We start from the raw sequence: 19,901 nt of genomic DNA on the forward strand, positions 1-19,901 counted from the left end.
CACAGCACTTGACAACACATAACTCACACGGCTAATCCATCGTAACTCCTCGATGATACTGCTAGGACCGCTACTCGCTACCCTTATCATTTGACAAATCTAGTCGTAGGTAAGAACTGCACACTGATACCTTGCTTCAGTCACCCTCACCTCACAACCACTCTCATATTTATGCAAATATGTTTCTTCTAACTTTACCTCGAATTTTGAAGAAAAAACAACTCCAGATTGAGTTTTATCTCATTACGTAGAAGGTATTCTTATCTCCCATTTATCTCAATTTCTTTATCCCAATCTCTTTTGATGCACTCACTGACAACCAGAAGGGCTTATCTTTTTGTTAAGCTGGGCGTCGGGTGTCAATCAAAGGATTTTTATGCTTAGCTAATCATTTGCATATATTTAATGAAGAGTGATAGTGTCCAGTCCAGCTGGTGTTAGCGTGTGTGTGTGTGTGTGTGTGTGTGTGTGTGTGTGTGTGTGTGTGTGTGTGTGTGTGTGTGTGTGAATTACTATTCTTCATTACTATATGTATGTTACGTGGAGAAAGTTTTACACTTGTGGTGCCTCGTCCTATATGCGATGTATGTGTTATGTACATGTTCCATGTCTCTGTTGCCGTGGATGTATGCACACACACACACACACACACACACACACACACGCACACACACACACTAGTCTATGCCGCACACACACACCCAAGCCCATGCAGGGTGCCCTTGTTATCGACCAGCACCTACAGGAGAATGAACAACTGGTTGGGCTGTGGACCAGCATCCGCCAACAGGATTTGAACATATGCAGGTTTGATCCAGGGCGGCCTGAGCATGAATGTGTGTGTGTGTGTGTGTGTGTGTGTGTGTGTGTGTGTGTGTGTGTGTGTGTGTGTGTGTGTGTGTGTCTGTGTGTCTGTGTCTGTGTGTCTGTGTGTGTGTCTTTGTGTGTGTGTGTATGTGCGTGTATGTGAGTGTGTGTGTGTGTGTGTGTGTGTGTGTGTGTGTGTGTGTGTGTGTGTGTGTGTGTGTGTGTATTTTCCAATCTGTACTTTACGAGGAGGAAGTTTTATACGCTATTATCATACAACTTTTTTTTAGATTTCTGGATGCTGTCGGCTTTTACGATCTTTTGAGTCTTTCTATTTCATTCATATGCCACTCCTTTTACTTTAAAAGCACTTCTTCATGCCTTTCCTAACACGTGCCTTGCTCTATTTCATGTTCTGTCCACTGCTTTTTCTCTCCCTACATTTGTCGTTTTCAAAGGATGAGATCAGGTCACACCTCACTTTTGTGTCTTCCATGGAGGGCGAATTCAAAGCCTTTAGCCTTTCCCCGTATCCCAGCTTTTTTTATTCTAGTAACATCTTTGTCCTCTGGACCTTCTCTATTAGCATTTTGTGCCTATCTAAATGCGGTGACCAAACCTGAGATGAATTTTCCAGTTTTGGCCTTAATATAGGATATGACCAGCAGGCTAGATATTTTTAATATTCTAATAGTTGCTGCCAGACATTTTGTCTCCTTATCTACTCTGGATAGAGATAATGTCGACTCCCAATTCTTTCTAGCACACAAAATCCTGAAACTTATTTCTAGCTTGATGATAATCATACTGAAGCCTTCTTTCACTCTGCCCCAACCTCATTACTTTACGTTTGCTTAGGTTGAATTTCATCAACCAATTCATCAGACCAACTTCGGAGTTTGTTCAGGTTACAAAGTGATGCAATCCTCCCCTCTTTCCACTTCCCTCGTGTCCTTAGCATCATCTGCAAACATATTCAGTTGGGATTCCACGCCCTCAGATAAGTCATTGGCAAAGATCAAGTTGAGCAATTGTCCCAAAAACCCTGTGGCGCTCCGTTAGTCACCTCGGCCTATTTGAAGAGGGTTACTCTGACGTGCGTCCTTTGTTCCCCTTCACTAAGATAATCTTCTCTATTCATTTTAGAGTTTTCCCTTATTCCTACCTGTTGATCCAAGTGTTTGAGCAACTTCCCATGCAATAGAGTGTCATATACCATCTGGCAGTTTAGATATAAAAGATGCATCCACCCTTCCCTTATGTTTGAGACAAAGCCCACTCTTTCTTCGAAATCTTCATATCACCTCCTTCCCCTAAAGCAGTAACGCTTCTTACTTAAGTAATATCTTATGTGGTTGCCTTAGCAACTTCAAGAGGTTCATCAAGAGTATCTGCATACATCATCAGCACTTATGGTGAAATTTCATCAATACCATGAGCCTTGTATGGGTCAGGACCTATAATTATTCCGTCAGTCATTTCTAGATATACCTTAATGGTTCCAAAATCCTCCTGCCCATTCCATCTCACTGTAAAAGCACTTTTGAACTTGTAATTCAGCTCCTTACATATCCTTACATCATCCTAAACAATTCTTTCTTCCGATTCCCTTACCCTGATTAACTGATCTTTAACTGACGACTAACTTCTGATGAATTAATAGAAAAGTTTCGGAGTCATTTTATGTGTGTGTGTGTGTGTGTGTGTGTGTGTGTGTGTGTGTGTGTGTGTGTGTGTGTGTGTGTGTATAAAAGGTGGAGCACATATTTATGCTTATTGAATCAAGTATATGCACAAGGCAGAGCGTTTATTGCGTGTATGCTTTAGTTGGAGTAAGGGGAGATGCATGCAGGATGGAATGTGTGCTTGCAACAGGTAAGGCTTGAGTGGATTTTGTATTTGAGTATGTACATGTATCAGGTTGGGTGTGTGTGTGTGTGTGTGTGTGTGTGTGTGTGTGTGTAGGTGTGTGTGTGTGTGTGTGTGTGTACTAAGCATATGAACTACGTAAAACTTGTGTGTTCTAACTAGAGCATATGTATGTACAAATGTGTGTATATGTATGCATTGGCTGAAGGACATACAAGATGGAGAACGTGTATGCAGGAGATGGGGCTTTGTGCCCGTAGCAGTGACGCCATGTCATGGGCCAACAGTTCCGGCAAGCGAGCTGAGAGTCTGGGTCAAACCAAGTAAGGTGGAGGCGGGTGAGGAGGCGGCCATAATGTGCGAGTCGTCATCGAGCCGTCCGGCAGCCAGCATCAGCTGGTATTCTCAGGGAGCCACACTCCAGGGGGCCACCACCAGCCACTCTCCAGGACAGTTTGGTGGCACAGTTACCAGGTGAGTGGACTGACCTCAGCTTGTGGGTGGAGGCTAGCGATTCCTAGTCGAGTCTCCCTGCGCTGGTGACGGGTCCTTCACCAGTTGGGTAAACGTTCATCCACAAGTGTCCAACCGAAGGTGGTCGGTGCCTGCTTGTGAGCCACTTAATGCTGTGAGCTTCCTCCTACTTGGTACTCTAAAGTAGATATAGATTCTAAGCTTAATACCGTAAGTGAAATGTAATTGTTCAGAGTGTTGTCTGAATTTGCAAAGAGTTGGGTAAAGATATTCACTTGATGGGATGAACGTCACATTGTTACCTGAGAACCAAGTGACTCAATATCATTATTCTTATCTGTTTTTTTTCAGATTATCATATTTTCATATTATCCTTATAATAAATGATATAGGATAATGCAATGCACAGTATGCATTCCTATATTCCAAACGTCTTGAATTCAGGATCAGTATTTTATTGCCCATTCGACAAATGCCAAAGATAAAACTTTCCAACAGCACTTAGGGTAGAGCAAGGATTGCGGATGTGACAAGAAAGGAAGGTATACAAATGGTCACTATATCCCTCACGTTTTATAATTAGCGAATCCAGTCATCCAGACTCTCCAATGTCCCACCCGCATTCATCTCAACCATTTCCCCTCTGCTCTGCCTTTCCACTGCTTACCTCCTACATACAAAGTCAACATTCCTAGTCACGGTCTCTCTTCCACCATCCTCTGGACCGTCTTGCTCCTCTTTACCAATCAGCTGTCTCCGAACCGCCTCCCTCCACCGCGTCTCTTTAACCTTCCTCTCCACCAGTTCCATCAATCTTTTCCATCGTGTCTTTACTCTTCCTCTCCACCTTCTCCGCTAAATCCTCCTCTTCACCATCGTCCTTCAGCATTCCTCTATTCTATCTTTCCTCACCTTTCCTCTTCACCATCTCCCTTTGTTATCTACGTATAATATATTACTCTGCTATCTTCTCCCCTCAACATTCTTCTTCACCTTTTTCCCTCACATTCTCTCCGTACTCTTTCTCCTCTCTCATCCCGTCCTCTGTCTGCCCCAAATTTTCCTACCCTATTATCTACCTAAACCCATCATCTCCATCATCCTTATAACTTGATCTTCACCGTCTTCCCTCGGTGTTTTTCTTGACCGTTTTCCCTCAACCTTTGTCTCTGTTGTCCACCCTCAACTACACGCCCCCTACTTTAACCCTCTTTTCTACTGCCTGTCGTCAGCTATCGTTGCCATCAATCAGTATTAACCTTCCTCTATCCTCATGTACCCTTCCTCTCTGTCATCTCCCCCTCAACCTTCCTCTCCATTGTCTACCTCAAACGTATCTCTTCACCCTCAGCCTAGCAATAGTCTCGTCGAAGACTCATTGGCCAGGAATCGAGATAAAGAGTTTTGCTATAGGTACATACATAGATGGAAGTTGTATATCCCAAGGAGGTAAGCTGGAAGGCACAATACATAAGGAAGATAATATACTCAGTGACACTAACGAGGAGAGAGTAGTTATTGCTTAGGAGAGAACGAACAATGTGGGTAAGGTAGATCAGAAGAGATCCTAGGCAAATTTAGGGCTCTCATTAAGAGGCTTAGGGTAGCCGTGGGAAGGTTTAAGTAGAAAGAGTACTTCCTGGGAAGGATGTAGTATCTGTAGTCTTAAGCAGAATTTTAGGTATATTTGGAAGAGTTGAGGTTATTTGTAATACCCCGAAAGTAGATTACATAGATTTATGGTACAGTTTTATCAGTGAAAGGAGCCTATTTGTTTAGGAAGATGCGCATCTAACATGACGGGAACGGCTTGGTTGGGTAGGGTGCTCGATGAAAAAGATTGAACAGATATCAGATATCTAGCGAGACCAAATTGGGCGTCGGCCACATCGACCAGGAAATCAGCTGTCAGGTAGATCGCTGAATGATGGAGCATGGTCCCCAGATAAAGGTCGGTTAGTGTGACAAGATGTAAGTCAGGCTAAGGATCAGGTGAGACTAAGTGATCTACTCAGGTCAGGTCAAGGGAGATCGGACAAACCATGGAGGACCGGTCAGAGGTACATCTAAACTGGTTTCTAGGACCTAGACAATTGCATCTCAATATAATCTCGGATTTCACTTCAAAACATGAGAATTTTTCCACATCCCAATACCTAAATGAACTTAGTAAACTAACAGTCTACTTAACGTCAGTAGAACCCCATATCATATCAGTAACAAAGACTGCAATAATCAAATATCAACGAGAACTGTCCATACCAATATAAAAAGTTTTTTTGAAAAAAATAGATCAATTTAGGTAAGTGGCAGAGCTATGCTTCATGTCAGTGAGATTCAAAATGTAAGCAGATTACATAAGATTGATATTAACGCATAAGACTATGATGAATTGATGGGTAAGAAGGCAAAAATTAGTCTTAAAGAGTAGTAAATACCCCCCTCTAAACCACGCGAAGAAAATGCCATGACTATGTAGAGAAAAAAAGTCCAGTAACAGATAAGAAAGAAAAAAGCCCAAAATAGCACTATACTTGACCAGGTCGTTAACCCGGATACGGACCTAGTCAGCTTTTGTGAGGGAAGGAAATGAAAGACCCCAACTTGCGAACACTGAGAGCTAAGATGCATTTTGATATTTCGAGATTTTTTTTCTCGGTAATCTTTAGTTTTAATATATATATATATATATATATATATATATATATATATATATATATATATATATATATATATATATATATATATATATATATATATATATATATATATATATATATATATATATATATATATATATATATATATATATATATATATATATATATATATATATATATATATATATATATATATATATATATATATATATATATATATATATATATATATATATATATATATATATATATATATATATATATATATATATATATATATATATATATATATATATATATATATATATATATATATATATATATATATATATATATATATATATATATATATATATGTATATATATATATATATATATATATATATATATATATATATATATATATATATATATATATATATATATATATATATATATATATATATATATATATATATATATATACATATATATATATATATATATATATATATATATATATATATATATATAAATATATTTATTTATTTATTTATTTTGCTTTGTCGCTGACTCCCGCGTTTGCGAGGTACCGCAAGGAAACAGACGAAAAAAATGGCCCAGCCCACCCCCATACACATGGATATACATCCACGTCCACACACGCAAATGTACATACCCATACATCTCAATGTACACACATATATACACACACAGACACATACATATATACACATGCGTACAATTCACACTGCCTTTATTCATTCCCATCGCCACCTCGCCACACATGAAATAACATCCCCCTACCCACTCATGTGTGCAAGGCAGCGCTAGGCTACAAAGGCCCAATTCGTTCACACTCAGTCTCTAGCTGTCATGTAATAATGCCCGAAACCAAAGCTCCCTTTCCACATCCAGGCACCACACAACTTTCCATGGTTTACCCCAGGCGCTTCACATGCACTGATTCAATCCATTGACAGCACGTCGACCACGGTATACCACATCGATCCAATTCACTCTATTCCTTGCCCGCCTTTCACCCTCCTGCATGTTCAGGCCCCGATCAGTCAAAATCTTTTTCACTCAATCTTTCCACCTCCAATTCGGTCTCCCACTTCTCCTCGTTCCCTCCACCTCTGACACATATATCCTCTTGGTCAATCCTTCCTCACTCATTCTTTCCATGTGCCCAAACCATTTCAAAACACCCTCTTCTGCTCTCTCAATCACGCTCTTTTTATTTCCAAACATCACTCTTACCCTTACATTACTTACTCGATCAAACCACCTCACACCACATATTGTACTCAAAATCTCATTTCCAGCACATCCATCCTCCTGCGCACAACTCGATCCATAGCCCACGCCTCGCAACCATACAACATTGTTGGAACCACTATTCCTTCAAATATAGCCATTTTTGATTTCGGAGATAATGTTCTCGACTTCCACACATTCTTCAAGGCTCCGAGGATTTTCGCCCCCTCTCCCACCCTATGATTCACTTCCGCTTTCATGGTTCCATCCGCTGCCAGATCCACTAACAGATATCTAAGACACTTTACTTCCTCCAGATTTTCTCCATTCAAACTTACCTCCCAATTGACTTGACCCTCAACACATACTGTACATAATAACCTTGCTCTTTTTTACATTTACTCTTAACTTTCTTCTTTCACACACTTTACCAAACTCAGCCACCAGCTTCTGCAGCTTCTCACATGAATCAGCCACCAGCGCTGTATCATCAGCGAACAACAACTGACTCACTTCCCAAGCTCTCTCATCCCCAACAGACTTCATACTTGCCCCTCTTTCCAAAACTCTTGCATTCACCTCCCTAACAACCCCATCCATAAACAAATTAAACAACCGTGGAGACATCACACCCCCCTGCCGCAAACCTACATTCACTGAGAACCAATCACTTTCCTCTCTTCCTACACGTACATATGCCTTACATCCTCGATAAAAACTTTTCACACCTTCTAACAACTTGTCTCCCACACCATATATTCTTAATACCTTCCACAGAGCATCTCTATCAACTCTATCATATGCCTTCTCCAGATCCATAAATGCTACATACAAATCCATTTACTTTTCTAAGTATTTCTCACATACATTCTTCAAAGCAAACATCTGATCCACACATCCTCTACCACTTCTGAAACCACACTGCTCTTCCCCAATCTGATACTCTGTACATGCCTTCACCCTCTCAATCAATACCCTCCCATATAATTTACCAGGAATACTCAACAAACTTATACCTCTGTAATTTGAGCACTCACTCTTATCCACTTTGCCTTTGTACCATACCATGCACGCATTCCGCCAATCCTCAGGCACCTCACCATGAGTCATACATACATTAGATAACCTTACCAACCAGTCAATAATACAGTCACCCCCTTTTTTAATAAATTCCACTGCAATATCATCCAAACCTGCTGCCTTGCCGGCTTTCATCTTCCGCAAAGCTTTTACTACCTCTTCTCTGTTTACCAAATCATTTTCCCTAACCCTCTCACTTTGCACACCACCTCGACCAAAACACCCTATATCTGCCGCTCTATCATCAAACACATTCAACAAACCTTCAAAATACTCACTCCATCTCCTTCTCACATCACCACTACTTGTTATCACCTCCCCATTAGCGCCCTTCACTGAAGTTCCCATTTGCTCCCTTGTCTTACGCACTTTATATATACATATATTCATATATATATATAATTATATATATATATATATATATATATATATATATATATATATATATATATATATATATATATATATATATATATATATATATATATATATATATATATATATATATATATATATATATATATATATATATATATATATATATATATATATATATATATATATATATATATATATATATATATATATATACATATATATATATATATATATATATATATATATATATATATATATATATATATATATATATATATATATATATATATATATATATATATATATATATATATATATATATATATATATATATATATATATATATATATATATATATATATATATATATATATATATATATATATATATATATATATATATATAACTATATATATATAAATATATATATATATATATATATATATATATATATATATATATATATATATATATATATATATATATATATATATATATATATATACATTTTTTTTTTTTTTTTTATACTTTGTCGCTGTCTCCCGCGTTTGCGAGGTAGCGCAAGGAAACAGACGAAAGAAATGGGCCAACCCCCCCCCCCCATACACATGTACATACACACGTCCACACACGCAAATATACATACCTACACAGCTTTCCATGGTTTACCCCGGACGCTTCACATGCCTTGATTCAATCCACTGGCAGCACGTCAACACCGGTATACCACATCGCTCCAATTCACTCTATTTCTTGCCCTCCTTTCACCCTCCTGCATGTTCAGGCCCCGATCACAGAAAATCCTTTTCACTCCATCTTTCCACCTCCAATTTGGTCTCTCTCTTCTCCTCGTTCCCTCCACCTCCGACACATATATCCTCTTGGTCAATCTTTCCTCACTCATTCTCTCCATGTGCCCAAACCATTTCAAAACACCCTCTTCTGCTCTCTCAACCACGCTCTTTTTATTTCCACACATCTCTCTTACCCTTACGTTACTTACTCGATCAAACCACCTCACACCACACATTGTCCTCAAACATCTCATTTCCAGCACATCCATCCTCCTGCGCACAACTCTATCCATAGCCCACGCCTCGCAACCATACAACATTGTTGGAACTACTATTCCTTCAAACATACCCATTTTTGCTTTCCGGGATAATGTTCTCGACTTCCACACATTTTTCAAGGCTCCCAAAATTTTCGCCCCCTCCCCCACCCTATGATCCACTTCCGCTTCCATGGTTCCATCCGCTGACAGATCCACTCCCAGATATCTAAAACACTTCACTTCCTCCAGTTTTTCTCCATTCAAACTCACCTCCCAATTGACTTGACCCTCAACCCTACTGTACCTAATAACCTTGCTCTTATTCACATTTACTCTTAACTTTCTTCTTCCACACACTTTACCAAACTCCGTCACCAGCTTCTGCAGTTTCTCACATGAATCCGCCACCAGCGCTGTATCATCAGCGAACAACAACTGACTCACTTCCCAAGCTCTCTCATCCCCAACAGACTTCATACTTGCCCCTCTTTCCAAAACTCTTGCATTTACCTCCCTAACAACCCCATCCATAAACAAATTAAACAACCATGGAGACATCACACACCCCTGCCGCAAACCTACATTCACTGAGAACCAATCACTTTCCTCTCTTCCTACACGTACACATGCCTTACATCCTCGATAAAAACTTTTCACTGCTTCTAACAACTTGCCTCCCACACCATATATTCTTAATACTTCCACAGAGCATCTCTATCAACTCTATCATATGCCTTCTCCAGATCCATAAATGCTACATACAAATCCATTTGCTTTTCTAAGTATTTCTCACATACATTCTTCAAAGCAAACACCTGATCCACACATCCTCTACCACTTCTGAAACCACACTGCTCTTCCCCAATCTGATGCTCTGTACATGCCTTCACCCTCTCAGTCAATACCCTCCCATATAATTTACCAGGAATACTCAACAAACTTATACCTCTGTAATTTGAGCACTCACTCTTATCCCCTTTGCCTTTGTACAATGGCACTATGCACGCATTCCGCCAATCCTCAGGCACCTCACCATGAGTCATACATACATTAAATAACCTTACCAACCAGTCAACAATACAGTCACCCCCTTTTTTAATAAATTCCACTGCAATACCATCCAAACCTGCTGCCTTGCCGGCTTTCATCTTCCGCAAAGCTTTTACTACCTCTTCTCTGTTTACCAAATCATTTTCCCTAACCCTCTCACTTTGCACACCACCTCGACCCAAACACCCTATATCTGCCACTCTGTCATCAGACACATTCAACAAACCTTCAAAATACTCATTCCATCTCCTTCTCACATCACCACTACTTGTTATCACCTCCCCATTTACGCCCTTCACTGAAGTTCCCATTTGCTCCCTTGTCTTACGCACCCTATTTACCTCCTTCCAGAACATCTTTTTATTCTCCCTAAAATTTACTGATAGTCTCTCACCCCAACTCTCATTTGCCCTTTTTTTCACCTCTTGCACCTTTCTCTTGACCTCCTGTCTCTTTCTTTTATACTTCTCCCACTCAATTGCATTTTTTCCCTGCAAAAATCGTCCAAATGCCTCTCTCTTCTCTTTCACTAATACTCTTACTTCTTCATCCCACCACTCACTACCCTTTCTAAACAGCCCACCTCCCACTCTTCTCATGCCACAAGCATCTTTTGCGCAATCCATCACTGATTCCCTAAATACATCCCATTCCTCCCCCACTCCCCTTACTTCCATTGTTCTCACCTTTTTCCATTCTGTACACAGTCTCTCCAGATACTTCTTCACACAGGTCTCCTTCCCAAGCTCACTTACTCTCACCACCTTCTTCACCCCAACATTCACTCTTCTTTTCTGAAAACCCATACTAATCTTCACCTTAGCCTCCACAAGATAATGATCAGACATCCCTCCAGTTGCACCTCTCAGCACATTGACATCCAAAAGTCTCTCTTTCGCACGCCTGTCAATTAACACGTAATCCAATAACGCTCTCTGGCCATCTCTCCTACTTACATAAGTATACTTATGTATATCTCGCTTTTTAAACCAGGTATTCCCAATCATCAGTCCTTTTTCAGCACATAAATCTACAAGCTCTTCACCATTTCCATTTACAACACTGAACACCCCATGCATACCAATTATTCCCTCAACTGCCACATTACTCACCTTTGCATTCAAATCACCCATCACTATAACCCGGTCTCGTGCATCAAAACCGCTAACACACTCATTTAGCTGCTCCCAAAACACTTGCCTCTCATGATCTTTCTTCTCATGCCCAGGTGCATATGCACCAATAATCACCCACCTCTCTCCATCAACTTTCAATTTTACCCATATTAATCGAGAATTTACTTTCTTACATTCTATCACATACTCCCACAACTCCTGTTTCAGGAGTATTGCTACTCCTTCCCTTGCTCTTGTCCTCTCACTAACCCCTGACTTCACTCCCCAGACATTTCCAAACCACTCTTCCCCTTTACCCTTGAGCTTCGTTTCACTCAGAGCCAAAACATCCAGGTTCCTTTCCTCAAACATACTACCTATCTCTCCTTTTTTCACATCTTGGTTACATCCACACACATTTAGGCAGCCCACTCTGAGCCTTCGAGGAGGATGAGCACTCCCCGCGTGACTCCTTCTGTTTCCCATTTTAGAAAGTTAATACAAGGAGGGGAGGATTTCTGGCCCCCCGCTCCCGTCCCCTCTAGTCGCTTTCTACGACACGCGAGGAATACGTGGGAAGTATTCTTTCACCCCTATCCCCAGGGATAATATACATATATATACACACACACACACACACACACACACACACACACACACACACGCACACACACACACACACACACATACATATATATACATATGAAAAATGTAAGAAACAATTTAGAAAACAAACTTTTAGCTTGAAATGAATGAAAAAATGAACGTCACATAATGGTTCAACCTCTGGCTATGGAAAAGGAAATGTACAATTTATTCACACAAACGTCAATAGCAGTTCTCATCAATTTCACCACTGAATCAATAAGCTTCAATGTCTAAGCTAAATATATATATATATATATATATATATATATATATATATATATACATATATATATATATATATATATATATATATATATATATATATATATATATATATATATATATATATATATATATATATATATATATATATATATATATATATATAACTATATATAACTATATATATATATATATATATATATATATATATATATATATATATATATATATATATATATATATATATATATATATATATATGTGTGTGTGCGTGTGTGTGTGTGTGTGTGTTTGTGTTTATGTGTGTGTGTGTGTGCTGGAAAAGGACTGGTGATTTGGAATACCTGAATTAAAAAGAGATATACATAAGTATACGTACATAAGGTGGAGAAATGGCCAGAGATGTCTGATCATTATCTTGTGGAGGCGAAGGTGAAGATTTGTAAAGGTTTTCAGAAAAGAAGAATGTTAGGGTGACGAGAGTGGTGAGAGTAAATGAGCTTCGGAAGGAGACTTGTGAGGAAGTACCAGAAAAGATTGAATACAGAATGGAAAAATGTAAGAACAAAGGATGTAAGGGGAGTGGGGGAGGAATGGAATGTATTTAGGAAAGCAGGGATGGCTTGCGGAAAAGATGCTTGTGGCATGAGAAACGTGGGAGGTGGGCAGATTAGAATGGGTAGTGAGTGGTGGGATGAAGGAGTAAGTTACTAACGAAAGAGAAGAGAGAGGCATTTGGACGATTTTTGCAGGGAAATAATGCAAATGACTGGGATATGTATTATAGAAAGAGGCAGAAGATCAAGAGAAAGATGCAAGAGGGGAAAAACAGGGCAAAGGAGAGTTGGGGTGAGAGAGCATCAATAAATTTTAGGGAGATTAAAAAGACATTTTGGAAGAAGGTAAACAAAGTACGTAAGACAAGGGAACAAATGGGGACATCAGCGAAGGGGGCTAATGGGCTAATGGGGATTTGATAACAAGTAGTGGTGATGTGAGAAGGAAATGGAGTGAGTATTTTGGAGGTTTGTTGAATGAGTTTGATCATAGAGTGGCAGATATTGGGTGTTTTGGTCTAGGTAATGTGCAAAGTGAGATAGTTTGGGAGAATTATTTGATAAACAGAGAGGAGGTAGTAAAAGCTTTGTGGAAGATGAAACCCGGCAAGACAGCTGGTTTGGATGGTATTGCAGCGGAATTCATCAAAAAAGGGGTGACAGTGTTGTTGACTGGTTGGTAAGGTTATTTAATGTATTTATGATTCATGGTGAGGTGCCTGAGGATTAGCGGAATCATTGCACAGTGCCATAGTACAAAGTCAAATGGGATAAAGGTGAGTGCTCAAATTACAGAGGTAAAAGTTTGTTGAGTATTCCTGAGAATTTATATGGGAGGGTATTAATTGAAAGGGTAAAGGCATGTACAGAGCATCAGATTGGGGAAGAGCAGTGTTGTTTCAGAAGTGGTAATACAATAACACTCTCTGGCCATCTCTCCTACTCACAAACGTATACTTATGTATATCTCTTTTTAAACCAGGTATACCTAATCACCAATCCTTTTTCAGCACAAAAATCTACAAGCGATTTACCATTTCCATTTACAACACGAAACACCCTATGCACACCAATTATTCCCTCAACTGCCACATTACTCACCTTTGCATTCAAATCACCCATCACTATAATCCGGTCTCGTGCATCAAAACTGCTAACACACTCACTCACCTGCTCCCAAAACACTTGCCTCTCATGATATTTCTTCTCATGCCCATGTGCATAGGTACCAACAATCACCTATCTCTCTCCATCCACTTTCAGTTTCATCCATATCAATCTACAGTTTACTTTCTTACACTCTATCACATACTCCCACCACTCCTGTTTCAGGAGTAATGCTACTCCTTCCAAGACATCCAAGTTTCTTTTCTCAAACATACGACCTATCTCTCCTTTTTTCTCATCTTGGTTACATCCACACATATTTAGACACCCCAATCTGAGCCTTCGAGAAGGATGAACACTCCCCGCGTGACTCCTTCTTCTGTTTCCCCTTTTAGAAAGTTAAGATACAAGAAGGGGAGGGTTTCTAGCCCCCCACTCCAGTTCCCTTCAGTCGCCTTCTACGACACTCGGGGAATGCGAGGGAAGTATTCTTTCTTTCTTTCTGGTGAATTCCAGATTGAGATATTCTTTATAGTATTATTGTTGCTGAAGGTAACATTTATATTAAAGGATTTAAGCAACATGGGAAGTAAAGAAAAATTGTTATCAAAAGGGAGAACTAAAAGATTCTTTTTGTCAATGGGAGGTTTGGGCTCAACTCTATAAGATGATTTTTTTTTCTAACTTAAGGGATTTATCAATGAAAGTTCTAGGGCACTTTAACTTAGATTCAATAGAATATATATTCTCAGAGTCATCATCAATAAATTCTGGACTGCAAATACGTAATGCAGTAAGGAACATAGATTGAAATGATTATAATTTAACTCTGTCATGTTGAGATGAGTAATAATGGATATATGAGCATACATTGGAAGGTTTTCTGTATATGCTAAACTTACACTTGTTTCCTTGCCTATGGATCATGCAATCTGAAAATGGTAACATATTATGATTTTGATTTGTACATTAAATTTTATGGAATAAACTAAATGTTTAAGTAAGGGGAGAAATATTTGTAAATTGTCATTTGTTGGTCAAGCACACAGAACATCATCTACATACCTAAACCAGATTGTATATTCATATATATATATATAAAGGGGAAGAGTGGTTTGGGAATCTCTTGGGAGTAAAGTCAGGGGTTAGTGAGAGGAAAAGAGCAAGGGAAGGAGTAGCACTACTTCTGAAACAGGAGTTGTGGGAGTATGTGATAGAATGTAAAAAAGTAAATTCTAGATTAATATGGGTAAACCTGAAAGTCGATGGAGAGAGATGGGTGATTATTGGTGCATATGCACATGGGCATGAGAAGAAAGATCATGAGAGGCAAGTGTTTTGGGAGCAGCTGAATGAGTGTGTTAGTGGTTTTGATGCACGAGACCGGGTTATAGTGATGGGTGATTTGAATGCAAAGGTGAGTAATGTGGCAATTGAGGGAATAGTTGGTATACATGGGGTGTTCAGTGTTGCAAATGGAAATGGTGAAGAGTTTGTATATTAATTTGCTGAAAAAGGAATGGTGATTGGGAATACCTGGTTTAAAAAGCGAGATATGCATAAGTATACGCATGTAAGTTGGAGAGATGGCCAGAGAGCGTTATTGGATTACGTGTTAATTGACAGGCGCGCGAAAGAGAGACTTTTGGATGTTAATGTGCTGAGAGGTGGAACTGGAGGAATGTCTGATGATCATCTTGTGGAGGCGAAGGTGAAGATGTGTATGGGTTTTCAGAAAAGAAGAGAGAATGTTGGGGTGAGAGGGTGGTGAGAGTAAGTGAGCTTGGGAAGGAGACCTGTGTGAGGAAGTCCCAGGAGAGACTGAGTACAGAATGGAAAAAGGTGAGAACAATGGAAGTAAGGGGAGTGGGGGAGGAATGGGATGTATTTAGGAAAGCAGTGATCGCTTGCGCAAAAGATGCTTGTGGCGTGAGAAGCGTGGGAGGTGGGTTGATAGAAAGGGTAGTGAGTGGTGGGATGAAGAAGTAAGATTATTAGTGAAACAGAAGAGAGAGGCATTTGGACGATTTTTGCCGGGAAAAAATGCAAATGAGTAGATGTATAAAAGAAAAAGGGAGGAGGTCAAGAGAAAGGTGCAAGAGGTGAAAAAGAGGGCAAATGAGAGTTGGGGTGAGAGAGTATCATAAATTTTAGGGATAATAAAAGGATGTTCTGGAAGGAGGTAAAGAAATTGCGTAAGACAAGGGAGCAAATAGGAACTTCAGTGAAGGGGGCTAATGGGGAGGTGATAACAAGTAGTGGTGATATGAGAAGGAGATGGAGTGAGTATTTTGAAGGTTTGTTGAATGTGTTTGATGATAGAGTAGCAGATATAGGGTGTTTTGGTCGAGGTGGTGTGCAAAGTGAGAGGGTTACGGAAAATGATTTGGTAAACAGAGAAGAGGTAGTAAAAGCTTTGCGGAAGATGAAAGCCGGCAAGACAGCAGGTTTGGATCGTATTGCAGTGGAATTTATTAAAAAAGAGGGTGACTATATTATTGACTGGTTCGTAAGGTTATTTAATGTATGTATGATTCATAGTGAGGTGCCTGAGGATGGGCGGAATGCGTGCATAGTTCCATTATACAAAGGCAAAGGGGATAAGAGTGAGTGCTCAAATTACAGAGGTATAAGTTTGTTGAGTATTCCTGGTAAACTATATGGGAGAGTATTGATTGAGAGGGTGAAGGCATATACGGCGCATCAGATTGGGGAAGAGCAGTGTGGTTTCAGAAGTGGTAGAGGATGTGTGGATCAGGTGTTTGCTTTGAAGAATGTATGTGAGAAATACTTGGAAAAGTAAATGGATTTGTATGTAGCATTTATGGATCTGGAGAAGGCATATGATAGAGTTGATAGAGATGCTCTGTGGAAGGTACTAAGAATATATGGTGTGGGAGGCAAGTTGTTAGAAGCAGTGAAAAGTTTTAATCGAGGATGTAAGGCATGTGTACGTGTAGGAAGAGAGGAAAGTGATTGGTTCTCAGTGAATGAAGGTTTGCGGCAGGGGTATGTGATGTCTCCATGGTTGTTTAATTTGTTTATGGATGGGGTTGTTAGGGAGGTGAATGCAAGAGTTTTGGAAAGAGGGGCAAGTATGAAGTCTGTTGTGGATGAGAGAGCTTGGGAAGTGAGTCAGTTGTTGTTCGCTGATGATACAGCGCTGGTGGCTGATTCATGTGAGAAACTGCAGAAGCTGGTGACTGAGTTTGGAAAAGTGTGTGAAAGAAGAAAGTTAAGAGTAAATGTGAATAAGAGCAAGGTTATTAGGTACAGTAGGGTTGAGGGTCAAGTCAATTGGGAGGTAAGTTTGAATGGCGAAAATCTGGAGGAATTAAAGTGTTTTAGATATCTGGGAGTGGATCTGGCATCGGATGGAACCATGGAAGCGGAAGTAAATCATAGGGTGGGGGTCGAAAATCCAGGGAGCCTTGAAGAATGTGTGGAAGTCGAGAACATTATTTCCGAAAGCAAAAAAGGCTATGTTTGAAGGAATAGTGGTTCCAACAATGTTGTATGACTGCGAGGCGTGGGCTATGGATAGAGTTGTGCGCAGGAGGGTATATGTGCTGGAAATTTGATGTTTGAGGACAATGTGTAGTGTGAGGTGGTTTAATCGAGTAAGTAATATAAGGGTAAGAGAGGTGTGTGGAAATAAAAAGAGCGTGGTTGAGAGAGCAGAAGAGGGTGTTTTGAAATGATTTGGGCACATGGAGAGAATGAGTGAGGAAAGATTGACCAAGAGGATATTTGTGTCGGAGGTGGAGGGAACGAGGAGAAGAGGGAGACCAAATTGGAGGTGGAAAGATGGAGCGAAAAAGATTTTGTGTGATCGGGGCCTGAACATGCAGGAGGGTGAAAGCAGGGCAAGGAATAGAGTGAATTGGAGCGATTTGGTATACCGGGGTTGACGTGCTGTCAGTGGATTGAATCAGGGCATGTGAAGCGTCTGGGGTAAACCATGGAAAGCTGTGTAGGTATGTATATTTGCGTGTGTGGACGTATGTATATACATGTGTATGGGGGTGGGTTAGGCCATTTCCTTCGTCTGTTTCCTTGCGCTACCTCGCAAACGCGGGAGACAGCGACAAAGCATAAAAAAGAAAAAAAAAAAAAAATATATATATATATATATATATATATATATATATATATATATATATATATATATATATATATATGTGTATATATATATATATATATTCCCTGGGGATAGGGGAGAAAGAATACTTCCCACGTATTCCCTGCGTGTCGTAGAAGGCGACTAAAAGGGAAGGGATCGCGGGGCTGGAAATCCTCCCCTCTCTTTTTTTTTTTCCCCGAAGGAAGGAACAGAGAAGGGGGCTGGATGAGGATGTTTCCTCAGAGGCCCAGTCCTCTGTTCTTAACGCTACCTCGCTGACGCGGGAAATGGCGAATAGTATGAAAGAAAAGAGAAATACATATATATATTCACGAACAAATTGCATATGAACGCGCACCTTCATAGAACATACAAACCTTCCACAGCCAGGATCGAACCCGGGACCCCTGTGCAACAGGCGGGAGCGCTACTGCTAGGCTATGATCACCCCTAATAGGGAAATGACTATTCGAAAACTATGTACTCCAATACCCTTCGTCTCACGTTGGTGAACAACGGGGTCTACGCCGTCATTTCCCATCAGGCCCCGCAGCCAGCAAATAGCATTTTACGGAACCTAACTGTACAACGCGGAGATATATGAATACGAACAAAGTGCTTATGAACGCGCACCTTCATAGAACATACAAACCTCCCACATATATATATCGCTTATGAGAAAACCTTGTTTAGGGCATTCGTTTAAGGAAACAGTTTTATGTAGAATGTCAAAGAATAAGCTCAGCAATAAAACAAAATTTTTGAAGATTATCATCTAGTAACTGAAAGAGAAATCAACATGGACTCCGCACGAAGAATCGAGTCAAGCGAATGTTTAGTCATTTATATGATAACTGAGATTCTAAGATACGTTCCGATGGTATATACATTACTGAGGCCGTTACGTAAAGTAGCACGTAAATTACATCACAAGGCCTCGGACATATTGTATCCATATGGAACACAGACTTCCTTACAGGTAGAAAAACATCTTAAGGGGTCACCCTGACGAACAGGGAACCAAATGGGAGAGTTCTAGGACTAATACTTTCAAGTATCTTTAGTCATTTCCGTGGTGACGGAACCCATCAGAAGAATTTCTGCATTTGCCTGCGAAACAAAATGAGGCAGTGAAGCCCAGAATTGCGACAAGGAAAGTATCACAAAGCAGATACCTCGGACCAACATTTATTGATATATCTCTCAGTGACGAAACGATACGAGGAAATGATACATCTAAACAAGGGAAGCCTGTCTGATGATTTCAAAAGGATTAAGACAAACTAATGCAGAGGGGGTAGATATGTCAAATGTACATTAATGTTAAGCAATAGAGAGCAATGGATTTTGAATGACAGTGATATTAACTACGAATGTAGAATGCTTGTTAAGTCATTTTTAGATGAATCATGAGCAATACACTGGGATATATTAGTTATGATCTAAACTATGCACAAAAATACACGTCTGCATGTAGCAAAGCAACCAGAATGACAGGATAGAAAGCAAAACATATAG

The 19,901-nt window shown here is 39.7% G+C and overlaps 1 protein-coding gene across 2 annotated transcripts in view; it reads left to right on the plus strand.

Annotated features, from left to right (window-relative positions):
* LOC139757573 (nephrin-like) overlaps positions 1-19,901 on the plus strand; it is a 943,851-nt gene that overhangs the window by 777,057 nt on the left and 146,893 nt on the right. For both annotated transcript variants that reach the window (XM_071678177.1, XM_071678178.1), the window contains exon 11: positions 2,964-3,150. In XM_071678177.1, the coding sequence (XP_071534278.1) occupies positions 2,964-3,150 (187 nt within the window). The remainder of the gene's footprint in view (positions 1-2,963; positions 3,151-19,901) is intronic.

The sequence above is a fragment of the Panulirus ornatus genome, chromosome 27 (genome assembly GCF_036320965.1).
Source record: "Panulirus ornatus isolate Po-2019 chromosome 27, ASM3632096v1, whole genome shotgun sequence".
Lineage (NCBI taxonomy): Eukaryota > Metazoa > Arthropoda > Malacostraca > Decapoda > Palinuridae > Panulirus > Panulirus ornatus.